We start from the raw sequence: 15,934 nt of genomic DNA on the forward strand, positions 1-15,934 counted from the left end.
ATAGTCTTTTCTAGAAGTCAGGATGTATAGGATGGAGCAGAAATAAAGATTTTGAGAAATGGACACCAGGAAGAGAATTCACCAGTAGAAATAAGGACTCCAGGCGCACCAGCTACCTGCAGGGTCAGGTTCTGGGTGGGAGGCGGGTGGCTGGTAGAGCCTTTCAGCTCAGCTCCCCTTGAGTTGAGTTGTGCACTGGGGAGAACAGGGCCGTGTGGACGCCAAGGATGGGTCTTGTTAAACAGTGTCGCTCTGTGGCCCAAGTAGCTGCAGTGAGATTCTCTTCCCCGGGCTGAGCACAACACAGGAAGAGAGAGCTTTCTCCCCACGGTTTTGCAAGTGGCACACGAACCACGGCAGCCTGGTGAGGACCAACAGCCATGATGGGTCAGGCGAACTGGCATGGATCTTCTTGGCGGCTCTGCTGGCAGTGATGTGGCTGGGGAGCGATCACCCAGTAGGGACACCTGGCAGCCCAGACTGATTCATGATGACCTTTCTTGGATTCCTAGAACTTTTTGGATGGGATGATCAGGGGTGTAGATTTATTTATACCCCTCAGTCTACGAGAATTGCTGATATTTATTTTGTATATGTAAATCACTTAGCATAGGCACTGAACATAGTGTAACAGTAGCAATTTTTATGAATGCTGGGGAGAACTGGCATAAGCAAGCCTACTCGACTTAAGTCTTTTCTCGCCTTCTTCCATGTTGCTTTTGAAATTTCCTTAAGTCTGCTCAAGCCAGATACATGTTTGCTCCGGAATCCCTGTGCACAGACAGCTTGAACACTGCTCTCAGGTGATATTAGTTCCAGAGTTGGAATGAGGTGGCGGGGGGACGCAGGTCTCAACTAAAATCTTGAGGATGTGCTCCCTATAGCATAGTGGCACACTGACCTTTGTCAAACAAAAACGCTACCTCATACTAACTTCAGCCCACTGGGCCAGTATTTTGAGCTCTTTATTGTTTATATTCTGGACTGCATTAATGAGCTCTCCCAGCTTCTGAACTTGGTAAGTGTGCTTCACAGGTCATTGACCAAGTTACAGATAGAAACTTTGAATAAACAGGGCTGAGGGCAGATTCCAGAGGCCTTCCCAAAGAGGACTTCTGGCATGTGGTTTTGATCCTTTAATAAATATTCTTTGTTGGCTTGTGTCTATCCATCTTGTAATGCATTAGACACAACTCTAAAGAACTGAAAAAAAATGGTAATCCTAACAAAGATAATTATAATGACAGCAACCCACAGTATTGGCCTTTGTGTGAGGCAGTGGGTTAAATGTTTTACTTTGGCATTCCATATTGGTCTTCAAAATGGGAGCACATCTCCCTTAATTTCTAGGCCTCTGCTCCAGAATCTATTAAACTTTGCTGCCACCCCAAAACCATAGCTTCCTTTGAAAAGGTTTGAGGTGTGTCTCTGTTCTCCTCCAGAGCTGACTGATGTGTGACAGCATCCCCAGTGAACCAGTTCTCTGAGCCAAGCCTGCATCTCACCTTTAATATGTATTTATACCCAGCATGGTTTCCATGCCCGATACACAATGACAAATGAAGGCCTTGGGCAGCTTCTCCCTTTTCTCCTGATGTTTTCCCATAGGAGAAAGGCTGTGAGCTGAGGAACCAGCAGTACCAGATTCCAATTCATTATTTTCCACCGTCAACGAGTACATCGTGATGGATAACCTCCGAAGAGCAGGAAAGAGGACTCTTCCACACTGGGACTGTGTTCGAGAAGGGAATTTGAGAGACAAGAAGGAAGAGTGGATGGCGCTGCTGATGGAGTGACTCTGTTCAAAGTGAATGAGAGAGAACGATTTGCAAGTGCAAGCTCGGTTTCTGCAGACCAAAAGGCATTTATTAGGGTCTCAAGCTCTCTAGTCAGAGGAACACAATTAGCTCAGGGGCGAATCAGGAAACACACAGAGCGTGGGATTTTCGTTCGAATCTCAAAACCAGAAACAGTTCCAATCTTCTGCAAAGAACTGGACATCTGGCTATCATCTGGTGAGTCTAAAAATTATCCAGCCTCATTAACAACAACAACAACAAAAATCCAGCTTGAAATCCAAAGAATCCTGTTTGGAGATTAATGTTGCCAAGAATAAGGAACGAAATAGCACATAAACTTATCAGCATCAATGTGAATAACAAGGATGCCTCTCCTTTGAAGAACACAGTCAATTCTTAAAAGAATGCTTCTTTAAAAAACTGTCACATGGTAGCACTTAAGCCAACAGACATTCATCCTGTTCCTAGCAGGTCTTCTGGAAGCATCATTTGATCACGTGACAGCTGTTCTGAGTTCATTGATTTCACAGTAGCCCCAAGACCTCTTCTATCAAGTCGAGATATTTCAGTCCATCTTTCTTCAAGTGTTTCCATAATTGTTCAGCCATATGCCAGGCTTCCTTAACCAGGATCCCTGTGGATTCTGGGATCAAATACAGGATTTTGTATTTGAAACAAATAACCCAGACGATTCTTAAGTCCTCTTAGCCTATTTTGACCTACACTGACTGCTCCCTTTTCTAGACTCCCATAGCATCTGTAGCCTGTACTCCTCAGATTAACACTGGGTTCCACACTTCACTGTTTCGGAAGGGGCTATCACTCACTGAAAGCCAGTCCCTTTGCATTCATTTTCTGACTCAGTCCTCCCCATAATCATGAAAGGCAGGCTTCACTGCCTACTTTCAGAGCGGAGGACGGTGAGGCTTGGGGGTTGAAGTCATCTGCTCAAATCCAAACAGCCAGTAACCGTCAGGGCTGAGACTTGATTCTCTCTCTTTGGCTTCAGAGCTCACATTACTTTTCCACTCCATCATCTGTCTCCCCCAAAGGAAAGCAGGGAAAGAGCTGGTCTGAAGATATTCCAAATGTATCACTTCCTAATTGTGTGCATGCACACATGCAAACACAGGCACGCATGAATGCATTGTGTCTATATCTCATTCCTCCACAGGGATTTCAAGTCTTTCGATGGTAGCAAATGAGTCATATACTTGTTTCATACTTGGAGTGCTGTTGGCACCAGAAACCACACACAGCTATTCAGATCATGAGACCCTCGACTATTCGGACTTGAAGAAATAATGATAACATTGTTCACTGAGCACTTACTATATCTCAGGCACTCTCTATGTACAATTATTGGACTCTCATAACAACACTGTGTGATAAACATGGTCCTCATTTTACAGATAAGAAAATAGGGGCTCTGAGTGGTCGAGTAATTTGTCCAAGGTCACACAGCCCAATCTCTCTGATTCTGGCTCTGATGCAAGACTTGCTATATATAAGATTTTTCAAGATCATCTATTCCAAGTTTTTTGTTCAACAGATGAGGAAAAAGAAACCCAAATAGGGTAGGTAACTTTTGTAAAGTCCCAGAGTAAATGGTATTCCAATTAACTCATAACAATAAAGGGCATATTTAGTCCACATAACTCGATTTTAAACACTTTTTGGCAAGTAACATAATTTGAAATTAAGTTCTCAAAGTTTATTTTTGTTTTGTAATAAGAACCATGTCAACAATCAAGATTATAAGTCAAAATAACTTATAATTTTATATCCACAAGTCTGTTAGGGGAAAAATTTGTTTCTGATGTTCATAACTGCAGACTTCTAAACTTTGAAATTATTTTCTTTTTAAAGCTTCTCAATTAAAAGAGAAGGAGAACTTGGGGTTAGTTAGTGGAAATAGCATTTTCTAGCATTTCTCTTTGTTTTTCAAAACTTTTATAAGAATGCTTTTACATGCAAAGCTTATTCTAATTTAAAGAAAAGAAAAGAAAGCTCTTCGCTTTGGTTCCCACTAGAACGTAAGTCCCCCGTGAGACTGAAAGCTACAAGGGGACAGCCGTCTGTTCACTGCTTAACACAAAGTATTTAGCACAAAAAGACTCAGCACAAAGAAAGTGATTAAAAATGCTAATAAATGAGTGAATCCTCCCTACTTTACTTCCATTAAGAGCTATTCTTTCTGACTGGGTAAAAGAAGGAAAGACGAGATTTAGAAGTGATGTGGTTTTTAGTTTTTCTTAACTTTATTATTTTTAGAATCTACTAAAGGAATAAAGCCAGACAATGGTGAAAAAACACTGCGATTGAAATAAATGAAATTCTGTCATTAGGGAGAGAAATGTCAAGTAGTCCTGCCTTTTATTTTCAATGGGAATAGCTTGACTTTCAGGAGGCACCAACATACCCCTCACAGATCCCAAAGATAAGGAAAGATAAAGTTCTTGATGTTTAGTAGCTTAGAAGTGTCCCCAAACTGGACGGTACAGAAAGATAAAGGAGGGGACATGGTTAGTGCGTCAACCCTCCTGTGTGTGCAGGAAATAATGACATAGGTGACAGCGACCATTCATTGACCGCTTTCGTGCCAGGCGAGGTGTTTGGGTTTTACCAGCATTATTTCGATGAATCCTCACTTCATTGCCATGACATAGGTACTCTTGTTATTTGCATTTTACAAATCAGGTAACTGAGGCTCATGGAGGTAGATTGGGGCTCAAAGTCAGATCTGTCTGATGCCAAACGTCTGACCCTTACGGAAGTGTTCCTCAAACTACAGGCAATTGCCGACCTTCTACGTGGGTTCTGCCACATCATGTGCTCCATCTGTGGCAGCCGTGGAAGTGTGCCGCTCAGATTCCCTGCAAGAAGAACAGCCTCCGACTGTCACGCCTTCAGCATCCACTACAGTGTTAATGCTGAGGCCGTGCTCTCCCCGGCTGCTCCCAGGCAATGACTGAGCACAGCAGGGTGTTGGGCCATTCCTGCCCAACCAGGACTCCCTGAACGGGCCATCTCTGCTCTGGGATTCCTCGCTGGCTCAGCACCACCCTCCACCTGAGGCTCTTCTGACCGTCTCCTCCTTCCTTCCCTCTCTCCCATCACAAGTGTCAGATGCTCACTGTGGTCTGCAGTCTCTCTCTACCTTCTCCTGCCCCCTCCCCTTTGTCCTTCAGTCGTTTCTCTCCAATAAATCCCTTACACATCAATTCTATCTTGGTGTCTGCTTCTTGAAGGACCTAGATTTACCTTTATTTACTTAATATTTATGTAACCCTTTTCTTTAATTGGATTACTTTTTAAGCTAAATACATATAGTCTCACCTTGAGCAAAATATATGTTAAATTGAGCCTAATGTGCTAGTTCTATCTTCCTAATACACTGTAAATTTATATATATATGTGTATATATATATGATTATTTATATAAAAATGTTTGACTATGGGTCACTTGACTCATCCCTCTTGCCACCAGTATACACATGCAACCCACCTGAAACCTGTTCCCCACATTACATTGCTGATAAAAGATTTTAAAAAATGAGTAATTGATGGCTGGTGAGGAAAGAGGATTAGAACAGAATGCCAAATGACATCATCCAAAGTTTTCATCATGTATTGAAGTTTGTGTTCCGGGCAGAACCTAGAAGGAAGATTTCTGTACAACAAGAAACAGAGAGGAAAGAGTTTCAGAAATCCAGCTGGACTCTAGACAAGACAATAAAACTAACACCACAGTGGCGTCTGTATTTATCACCTGCTTGCTTTGTGTGCCAAGTGGCACGGATGTTTGGATGAAGTTACTAAATTAGATTTTTCCAGCTCTGTGAATTCACCCCACCCCCTCACCCCTGACTTCTTGCTCATCTTTTGGCCACATTTAAAACAGGCAAGAGTTCTGAACATGTGTGGCAGCTGGGGTCTGCTCAGCAATGATGATCAAGGGATAGCTCTCAGAATTACTCAGCCTCACCCACTCCATTTTCTTGCATGGCACCTTAAGTCCAGAAGGGAAAAAAATCAGACAGTGGTTTGAATTTTCCTATCACAGAGCACAGTGTGTGCCTGCCTGGTGGTACACTGGTGGGCACTTTGGTTTTCCAAAAGGAGAGTCAGACCTAATGGCTCATGAGGACTGATTATATCTGGCTGGGGAAAGAGAGATAGAGAGGCCAGCGGTGGTCCACCTCGCCAGGGTGAGAGCGCTCAGAGGAAAGCAGGAGGAAGCCAGAGTAATAAACCATTTTAGAAAGAAAATGAAATCATGAAATACCACAACCCTCTGTCACGAACAGGAGTAATGCCAAGAATGAAAAATTCTACTTGTTCATTTCCTTTTCTTTCCCACAAAACACATGTTTATAACATGATAGGCATTTCATTCTTCCCAGGAAGAAATTAGAAGTCTTCAACTCCATCGCTATTCGCGTCACTTTGGAGAAGGAAAAGAAACTCTGTACGTTGTCAAGTACGTCGATTAGCCTGATAGAAATAATTCCTCAAGTCGTCCTAGCCCCAAGCACTCTTCAGATCTTGAAAAGAAGACTTACCTTTTTCCAGAACAGTTTGCCCAGAGGCAGAGAGGTGGGTCCCCCCTTTTCCTTGGCACCTTCCTTGGCCGTTTCAGTGGATGTAGAATTCTTGGCTGCCCCTTGGGTCTCCTGGGGTGCAAAGTTGGCTTTGTCTGACTTGAGGTCGGCTGAACTGGTGGGTGACTTTTCAGCACCCTATTGAGTTAAAAAAATTCAAAATGAACTCAAGATTTCAAAAGACAAAGATCCAATTTTTATAAACATAGGCTGGGGTCATGTATGTTAATTTTCTTCATAATTTTCTGTAGTTTCCCAATATTCTATGTGAGTGTGAATTTGTGTTAAAATTTTGGAAAAAGTCAAGGGATTTTCCTTTTGGAAAAAATATATATAGAAACCAGTATTTATCATGTTCATGTAAGTAACTCATTAGGAGTCAAGGTGATTGTAAGAGGTGCTTTGCTGTTAGAATGTTAGTTCTTATCGAGGCCATTGGTCTTCAACTGGTTTTGACCGTCTTCCCATCGGTAAAAACATTTTGAACATGCACCTCCAAGACATGCATATTTGTATATATTAGAAACATGTATTAAGTTTCTAATCCAGATTAGAAATTAAAATAACAATACTTTAAAATAGAAGTTCTGAAATTTTCCTCCCACACCCCACTTTGGAGATGACTGATCTAGGCTATAAAGTGTGTGTAAGGCAGCTAGACTGGAATTCAGTGAAAGGGTCTTGAGTTGGAAGAGCACCCACAAACCCCATTTTTTCCCTTTTAGATGTAGCCTTTACATCTAAATTAGATGTAATTGAATAGATCGTAATTGACTTAAAACTTCAAATGTTATTCATCTGGTCTCTATTCTCTCTCTCTCTTTCCCTCCTTGTCTCTCTCTCCTCCCTCCCCCTTCTCCCTCTCGCTTTCACTCTCTCTTCTTCTCCCCTCCCTTTCCCTCTTCCCACCTTCTCTCTCTCTCCCCACTCTGACCGGCCATGCTGAGGTCCAATTCCAGGACTTCCTCAGTTACTAGGCCGTTACTTCCTGCGTTCTGCCACCTCCTGAGTCATGGGATAAAGGTGAGTTAGGAGAATTATAGTCTCAGTTTCTCTCGACACAAGTGAATATTACATTAAAAATTTTAACACCAGGTTCAGCTGACCTAACCTAGTCTTCTTAAGCATCTTCGTTTTATGACTTTCACACCAGGGACTTGTGACACAAATCCTTTAAATTCTAAGGATGTCAGATTTTTGACTACATTTTCTGACTAAAAGGAAAAAACTCTGGCAGTAAAAATGGGGTGCGGGAAAATTCAGGATGTTTGATAGTATTTTTGATGTTGGAAGGAGGCTTAGAGACCATCTAGTCTCTAAGAATTTTAGAGATGGGGAATACACGAATTTTCAAAGATGGGGAAACTGAGGCTGGTGATCTGCCCAATATGAAATGAGGGGCATAACCTGGCTTCAGAGCGGGCCTCCTGGCTGCTGCCTCGTGCTCTTTGCCCGCAGCACGTTGCCTCTCCAATGGGCATTTGCAAATAGCATGAATTTTACTCTGATGCAAGACACAAGATCTTCTGTGCGGACTTTTCTGATACTAAGAGGGAGTCACTTATTGAGTAGATTCTAAGTTTGAATCAGGAGATTAAGGACCAAAGTATAGACATTACTTTTGTGATAGTTGATCCTGAAATAACCCCAGTTCCATTTAAAAGCATACAAAACTGCAACATGCCAGGATTTTTAAAAAACTCTGCTTTTATAGACTGCGAAATCAAAATGGCCGAACTTATAATGTTCTGTATTTACGCATGTCCGAACGGTCTTAGGCACCTGGTGCTGTTTTAGCTCTAAATGGTAATTAAATTAAAGAGGACTGATTAAAGGGGAAGTGCCTTCTGTCAAGTGGCTTGTCTTTCTTTTTCAGAAAATATGACAAAGTATTATTTACTCACAAAAAAGGCATTGAGTGCCTTCTATGAGCTGTGGTGAGTACTAAGTGCTGGGGTTGCATGTCCTCATGGAGAGAAAGATGCTAAACAAATAATTCCACAAAAAATGTAAAATTCCAACTGTGATAAGTGCTATGGGGTGGCAGGGGTGGCGGTAGGATTTGGTGCTTTAAAAAAAAAAGGTAAAGCTAAACCAGAGAATTAGATGCAGTCACGACAACCAGGGAGGCTTTACTGAGACAGGGATGACTGTGACTGGAAATTAACTAGAGAAGGGAGGAAGAGTGTTTCACCCACAGGGAACAGCATGCTCTGAGAGCCCTTGACAAGCATTTGAAGAGTGGGATGGAAGCAGAAAGAGCAAGAGTGGCCAAGCCTGGTCATCTCCCAACATCACCTTGCCCTTCTGCTTCCCTGGGAGAATCATCATTTGCTCAGGGGTCCATTTTGGACCAAGAACCTGAGGGATTGGGGCTGATCTCATTTGCATTTCTAAGAAGGGGTTGGTTTAACGCAGTTATCTGTCCTGCTAAGGCCACAACAGTAGATGCTCCATTGCTTAATGAGCCCTCACTGTTTTGATCTAAAATCTGTTGCTTGGCTTTTTACACTCTAGATGCTGCAGTTTCTGTCTGGCTCACGGCTGCCCCTTCATATGTGCTCAGCCGGCTCAGCCACAGCCACATGGAGGTTACAAAAAAAAGGCCTCCCAGGTTCTGGAGTTCTAGAATTTCTCTGGGACAGGTCCAGTTTACTTAATCATCACGTGCTTGGCTGGTTTTACTACTTTGTTTTGTCCCCTCAGTCTCCTCTCTCTCGGACCACTGTCACCTCTTGAAGACACAGTGTCCAGCTTTTCACTTTGATTTAATAATAAAGATAAAAGGTACCCAGCGCCAGGCACTGTTCTAAACAATTGAACGTTCTAACAACAGTCCTATGAGGAAGGAACTAATTCTATGTCCGCTTTACAGTTAGGGAAATTTTGGTCCCGGGTGATTAAAAAACTTCCCAACCATCACACTAACAAGGGGACAAAGTTGACATCAAAATTCAGGGAGTCTGACACCCAAACCCAAACTCTTCCTAGCTGCTCTATACCACATTGCCTCCAATGAACCAAGGTCTCCCCACTCCCTGTGCTATTCTACATATCAAGGGATGGAACCGTCCACACCACACATTCTCAACAAGAGCAATATGTCTCCAAGGCGGGGAGAGTTGGAGGTGATTGCCCTTGTTCTTAGCGGGGTGTTATGAAAAAAAATTAGACATTATCATCATCTATGGCCCTCCAAAGGGCCACAGTACATAAACAGGTAGACAGCATATCTGTCGTATTAAAACGTCATGAGGGGAAGGGCAATTAGGGAGAAAATATCTAAAAACCTTCATGGTGGGGAGGTGATAATGAGAAAAAGGTTGAGAAACACATCTACACTCATCAGTTTCATTGGGAAATGGACAATTCTCTTCTCTTTGCACTGGGAAAACATCCAGAGACCCTTGAAAAGCATTATAAGGGCATAACTCTCTATTACATGTATAGTAATATAATATAACTCTAATATATTTGCCTAATTGTTTGTCAACTATGCCTCTCCCTGGCCAGACTCTGAGCAATTTGAGGGTAAGAGCTAGATGTCTTGGTCATCATTACAGCCCTAGCTCCCATCAGCCCCAGTATCTGGTACAAAATAGGCATTAAATAAATAACTAACTAATTGTATGAAAGGGACCAGAGAGAGACAGAGACCTACACAGGATCCTGCCGTGTCATGTTTCCATCCCCCCAGCCCCTCCTTACCAGTCCACGGAGCCATAGACCACCATTAATCTGCTCTCCCTGCCCACCCATCTCCTCACTTGGCAAAGTGCCCCAAATGGTGTTCTTGCAGCATCAACTGAATTAACACTCTTGTCTGTCTTACGGAGGAGACCACAAAAATTCTATCGGTGTTTTTTGGAGTCAATCTAATGGATAGGGTTGTCATATTTAGAAAATAACAATGAGAATACAGGATGCCCTGTTATATTTGAATTTCAGGTCAATAAAGAATAATTTTTTACCCTAAGTAGGTCCCAAAGATTGCCAGGGACATACTTATATTTATACTAAAAATTATTTGCTGTTTATCTGAAATTTGAATTTAACTAGGTGCCTGTATTTTATCTGGCCACCCTACCTATGAAATTCTAATGTATTAGATCTGGAAACGGCATACCAAGTGACTTTCCTTACCGTCTTCCACAATAAGTTTTCATCTCGTTTTCACAGTTGGGTGTGGGAGGGCGATGTGTTAGCAAGACGTAAATGTGACACCGAGAACCAAAAAACAATGAATATGCGGCAGAGCTTGTGAATCAGACAAGCCAGCGGCTAATATATTAGCTGCCTTACAGAGAGGGTAGCCAGTGGGAACATCTGAGCGGGGAGAGGAGCATTTCTGGGCATGGCGAAAGCATTCTAAAACAATGCCTTATCTTGTGTACAAGTTGTCATGTCCAGTGTTTGAAGGATGTGTGAAAAAGTTTGATGCTCAGGCATCGCACGTAATTAAGCCAAGAAAACAAGATTCAAATTCAGCAAAGGAAAGTCGACATCCTTATTATTTATAACAATACATTTGTGTCATCTATTAATTCCCGGCTTCTCTACTTTTTTAAACCAAGAAAATTCTTTTTATAGGAAGGAAAATTGAGATATAGAGAAATGAACCTAGGAGTTAACCAGAAATGGTAACCAATGTATTTTCTTTAGAGCAAAACTAGAAGATGCTGTTTTATCCTTGAATTTGCTTGAATTTCTTCTTTTCTGCCGTAGATTATATGAAATCAAGGAGGATGAGTACCACACCTCCTATATTCCTGCAACAACGTTCATTGATCCAATCTGGCTGGTCAGTGTTAATGGCCCTATTTTCCTATCTTTTTGGACAACAGAAAAATCAAATGAGGAATAGAAAGAAATTGTCCTAGCCGTGGAGGTAAGCGCCAGTGAGATCTGCCAAAATGCTGTGTAAATGAGAATTAAGAACATTTGTGAATTGTCCACTTACTTTATTTTTGTATAAAAAATAGACTGAATGTAACTCAAGGCAAAACTCTCAAGTTCTGTGTCTGCACTACAGAACCCCAGAAAGGGCGCTTCCTCTCCATCGTCCCACTATTTCCAGAAAGCTATTCTACCCCAAAATGCAACTCAGTGGCAGGATATAAGGCCAATGATTTGGGGAAGCCTTAGGAATATTGACCTTGGGTGCTCCACTTATGCAGGGGAGGAGATTCTGGAGACATCAAACTTTGCAGTGCATGAAATGCATGTCGTAACGAAATGCAGATCTGGGGGTGGGGAATACACTTAAACTTTCAAGGCCCCCTTGCCACAGCCGGTCCATTTAGGAGTTCCCCTAGATTCCTTTTCACGAGATCTCTGACATCTTTGGCTGTCAGTTACCAAATTGTCTCCCACATACAGTAGTACCACTTCTTAACTTCCCCTCCCCCATTGCAAATCCAACACTCTGACCCCTTCTCTCTTTACCGAACAAAATGAGCCTGTATGGAAATTGAAGGGTGGCTTCATAACATAGTTTGCTTATGCGAATATAGATTCGGCCATGAGAACTTTCTTTGGAGCTTTTATTTGCATGCACAATCCTGGGACTATAACATCCAGCTGGGGAAGTTTTGTAATAAGTTCATTCAACTTAGTGGAGAATGGTTGATATTTTAAACAAATTTCCAAGCATGCTGGCCCAATTCAGAGATCCTTTTAATTGATGGTTTCAGACCAACAGTGGCGTCTTTTTACACGTTGGAAGAGTGAAATCGTCAAAACTGACTTCTGTGTTGCCCTCACTGTCCCCATGGAGACAGAACTTGATCTGCCTTCATTCATTGTGTGGTTCTGCCTGGGCTTTTATTTGGGTTCCGTATAAGTTTAGTTAACGGTGGGGATGGATGGAATAGACCACAGAAGATAAAACTGTTATTTTGAGGTTAGAAAAGTATTTCCCAAAATATAGAAAGCATACCATTGGTGGCAGCAGAGGTAATTTTAGGTGGTACAGAGATAGGATATTAAATGACATTGAAGAGAGAAAGTGCTTTTCCTTTTTCAATTCTCATTTAATCTTTCTAAGAACATTCAGGGGAAAATCTCAGTCTGGTGCTGGTACGTCTGTAACATTTCTCTACTGCCGGCTAATTGCCTCTTAATAAAGCTAGAAAGGGCAGTAGATTCAGGGCTTAACAAAAATGAGGTTGCTAGAATAGAATACCTTTTTTTAGCAGCCGTACTAATGGTTACCTTCCTCTTATGAAAAATTCTTCTGGTTTTCCATGTATGATGTAATTATAAAGTTTCTTTTAAAGATATCTTTAAATAGGAAATGAGTCAATTTCAATATAAAAATATCAAGTAAATTATCATATATCTGACAAAAATGATGAAGGTTGGTATGCATACGTCTGACATTTGGGAAACACTGGATTAGAAGAATAATTTCAGAACCCTGGTCCACACCAGGAACAAACTAGTCTGAGATGTTTATAACTACGGAGACTTTTTTAAAAAATCACTGGAATTTGATTTACGTAATCTTTAATTCCAATTTAATGATCCCAACCACCCAAGATTCTGTCTTTAACCAAGTGGAGCGTGCTGGATATGGAATGGCACGTGAACCACGTGGTGAAGACCAGGGTTCTTTTTTTCCCTTCTTGTTTAACAAGATACAGACCTTATGCCTAAAGAATTTTCTAAAGGCGAGGCCCAGCCTGGGGCTATGCAGGTGCTTTTTCTTGCTGCCTTTGGCCTGGGTCTCAGATGTCTTCTGCCCAGCTTGTCCATCACAGACACTTTCTGTTTTGGATGCCTTTCGGGCAACAGCAGTCACAGCTTAAAACTTTGTTTTTAAACAAAATCCATTTTTTTCTGTTGTTTTTAGGTGCATTAAAACATTTTGACAATTAACTGCTGGTATATCACCCCCATCCCCCAACCACAAGACAGCATATGAATGTTTATCTTTTTTAAACTTTCAAAGATGATTGGCTAAAGAGCAGATTCGCACTTCGTTTCAGGTACACATTAATTTTCAACAGGACGACCTATTTAAATGACCCAGATTAACATAACTCCATTTGCTAAGGCAAAGACAGGACATTTAAAATTCTATCTATATGGTATAAAATATCCAGATGAAATTTTTTTTTTTTGGTGAGGAAGATTAGCCCTGAGCTAACATCTGCACCATGCTTCCTCTACTTTGTATATGGGACACCGCCACAGCATGGCCTGATGAGAAGTGTGCAGGTCTGTGCCTGGTATTCGAACCTGCAAACCCCAGGCTGCCGAAATGGAGTGGGCAAACTTAACCACTGCGCCACTGAGCCAGGCTCCAGATGAAAAGTTTTAAAAATTAAAAAGATATAATACCATCCCTACTTGCTAGTTTTAAATATCTAAATGCTATTGTCACATGGGAAAGAAAAAAATACCTAAAGACAAACGATTTATTTTTGGATCCTGGAGTCAAGGCAAATACTGCTGCTGAGTGGCTTTCAATCTCAAACTGATCTCCTTTTATTCAGTATTAGAAACTCTGGGGAAGCGGCATCACCCACAAAAATTTCAGCTGACTTCTAGATGGGCAGATCTCCCAGGCAAAAGAACTTTCTAGTATAAGTCAGTCCACTGAGCCAAACTGGGGGAGATTGGAACTGAAATAGCCCAGCCACAACCATTCAGAATTGTTGACTCAAGTTATAAGTGGCGGGGGATTTCGTGTGGAGCGTGGAGCGTGCTAAAAATCGCCCAGAGCCAAATGGGAAGATAGACAAATCGTGTAGACATTTCAAAAGAGTGAATCCAAGAACTTCAGTCGAAAGGGTGTCAAAAAGGCAAGCTGTCAGAACCAGGTTTGTAGGAAGAGGTCCATTTGTGGGTGTCATGGACAACCTACATTCACAAAACCCTCCTTGGAGAGCCGGCTCCGCTAGCAGTGACCCCACAGCTCCAAGGGCAGGGCGATGAGATTTTATCAGCCGGGATTATTGGTTGCGACATCATTCTGAGTGGGTGAAGAGTCCTGGCGCATGAGCAGCTGAAGAGAGTGAGTGCCTCAGGTCACCTGGGAAGCCACACGACACATCCACACACTCCACCGTTTATAGCCTTTTGTGCTGACTGTGTGATTTCAAACAATGCCAGACACAGAACCCAAAGAGAAACATTTGGACACAACCATTCATTGAGCTTGACCCTAGCTGTCTTGTAGCAAATGAATAATTTTATAGGAAAACACATGCAGATGCCTCAGATATATATTTTTTTCAACAGAAGAAGAAAATTCTAGAGGAACCAATCAATACAATACACATGTAATCATGGTGTTCAGTCTGCCTTGAGGTGATTATGAAAATCAGGATCACCTACACTTGAGTGGAGCTCCATGCTCCAGGCATTGTCACACCTTCATTCAACCCTGGGGTTGATGAGATGGAATTGCTATTGTCCCAGTTTTACAGATGTGAAGATCTGGGTTCGGACAGCTGAGGATCACACAGCTACCAAGTAGCGAGACTGGAGCTTAAACACAGGTCGTCTGAGACAAATTCTAGGATCCTTTTCACAGCTTAGCCCCCTCAAATATGGGTAGCAGATGTCTCAGGCTGGCCAAGCTATTTATTTGGTCCCAGTGTCTTTTCAAAGCACTTTCAGTTATTACAAGAAGGACACAAGACACTTATCTGTCACCAAGTTAAACTTCCCTCACGATTCCTGTGAAATGTAAACCATATGTTCCACTAGGGAGAATTGGTTCAGTTGAGCATAAAGGAAAACCATCTCTAGAAAGCAGCCGTTCCATACAACATTTATTTTGAGGGGAATTGGCTGAATTTCTAGGATGACTGGAAAAATTCAAGCTCTCACTCCTCGACACGTTCCTTCATTTGGCAAATGTCCACTGGGGACTATTTCATGTCACCAAACAATTGCCTTTGCAGTGGAGATTTATTTTTTTCAAATTACGTGAAAAACAAAGAACACATTATCTAAAAACCAAAAACATAGCAGCTAAGTTCTACTTCAAATTGAGTCTCACCTCTTCCTCCTTTCCAACGGCTAATTTTTACTTTATTCCCTGGGTCTCTCTACACACAACTAAAAGGACTAAGATGACATATAATTATTAGTATTCTGTTCTTATTCTATATAAGAAATTGGTTATTGCAACATTATTTAGCCAGAATTGGCATATACTTCAAGCTTCCCACAAAAATTTTCACTGAAATACCATTAACGTAAATGAAACATTTAAAGACAATGTAACAGCACTATTAAATTGCTAAATATGTATATTTGTGTACATGTATAAACACACACACACACACACACAAAATTTAAGTGACAAAGAAGCAGACACGACTCCAAATCCAGTTCTATACACAAACTCAAACGTAAAAACACTTCAAACTACCTACCGTGTCTTCCAGATCCTTCTTTGTTTCAGCTTTGTTAGGTGAAACCTGAAAAGTTTGAGAAAATGAAATGTTAAAACTCAGCTCTTTAGGGTGAGTTTATTTCCTAGATACATAGCTCTTTAGGGTGGTCCAGTTCACT

The 15,934-nt window shown here is 41.6% G+C and overlaps 1 protein-coding gene and 1 long non-coding RNA gene across 8 annotated transcripts in view; one reads left to right on the forward strand and one right to left on the reverse strand.

The window, feature by feature from the left end:
- LOC139078290 (uncharacterized) overlaps window positions 1-15,934 on the forward strand; it is a 57,583-nt gene that overhangs the window by 33,871 nt on the left and 7,778 nt on the right. Inside the window, exon 3 of one of the 2 annotated variants that reach the window (XR_011531217.1) lies at window positions 11,129-11,291. This is a non-coding gene — a long non-coding RNA (uncharacterized lncRNA). Of the gene's footprint in view, window positions 1-6,205; window positions 6,399-11,128; window positions 11,292-15,934 lie in introns of those variants that run through there. The other variant, XR_011531216.1, reaches the window with a different exon arrangement.
- The window catches only part of BCAS1 (brain enriched myelin associated protein 1), a 105,795-nt gene that overhangs the window by 30,965 nt on the left and 58,896 nt on the right, over window positions 1-15,934 (reverse strand). For 5 of the 6 annotated variants that reach the window (XM_070589597.1, XM_070589595.1, XM_070589593.1 and 2 more), the window contains 2 exons: window positions 15,796-15,840; window positions 6,365-6,541 (listed from right to left, as the gene is read on the reverse strand). In XM_070589597.1, the coding sequence (XP_070445698.1) occupies window positions 6,365-6,541; window positions 15,796-15,840 (222 nt within the window). Of the gene's footprint in view, window positions 1-6,364; window positions 6,542-13,049; window positions 13,185-15,795; window positions 15,841-15,934 lie in introns of all 6 variants that reach the window. The other variant, XM_008525199.2, reaches the window with a different exon arrangement.

Source organism: Equus przewalskii, chromosome 21 (assembly GCF_037783145.1).
Source record: "Equus przewalskii isolate Varuska chromosome 21, EquPr2, whole genome shotgun sequence".
In the NCBI taxonomy this organism is placed as follows: Eukaryota; Metazoa; Chordata; class Mammalia; order Perissodactyla; family Equidae; genus Equus; species Equus przewalskii.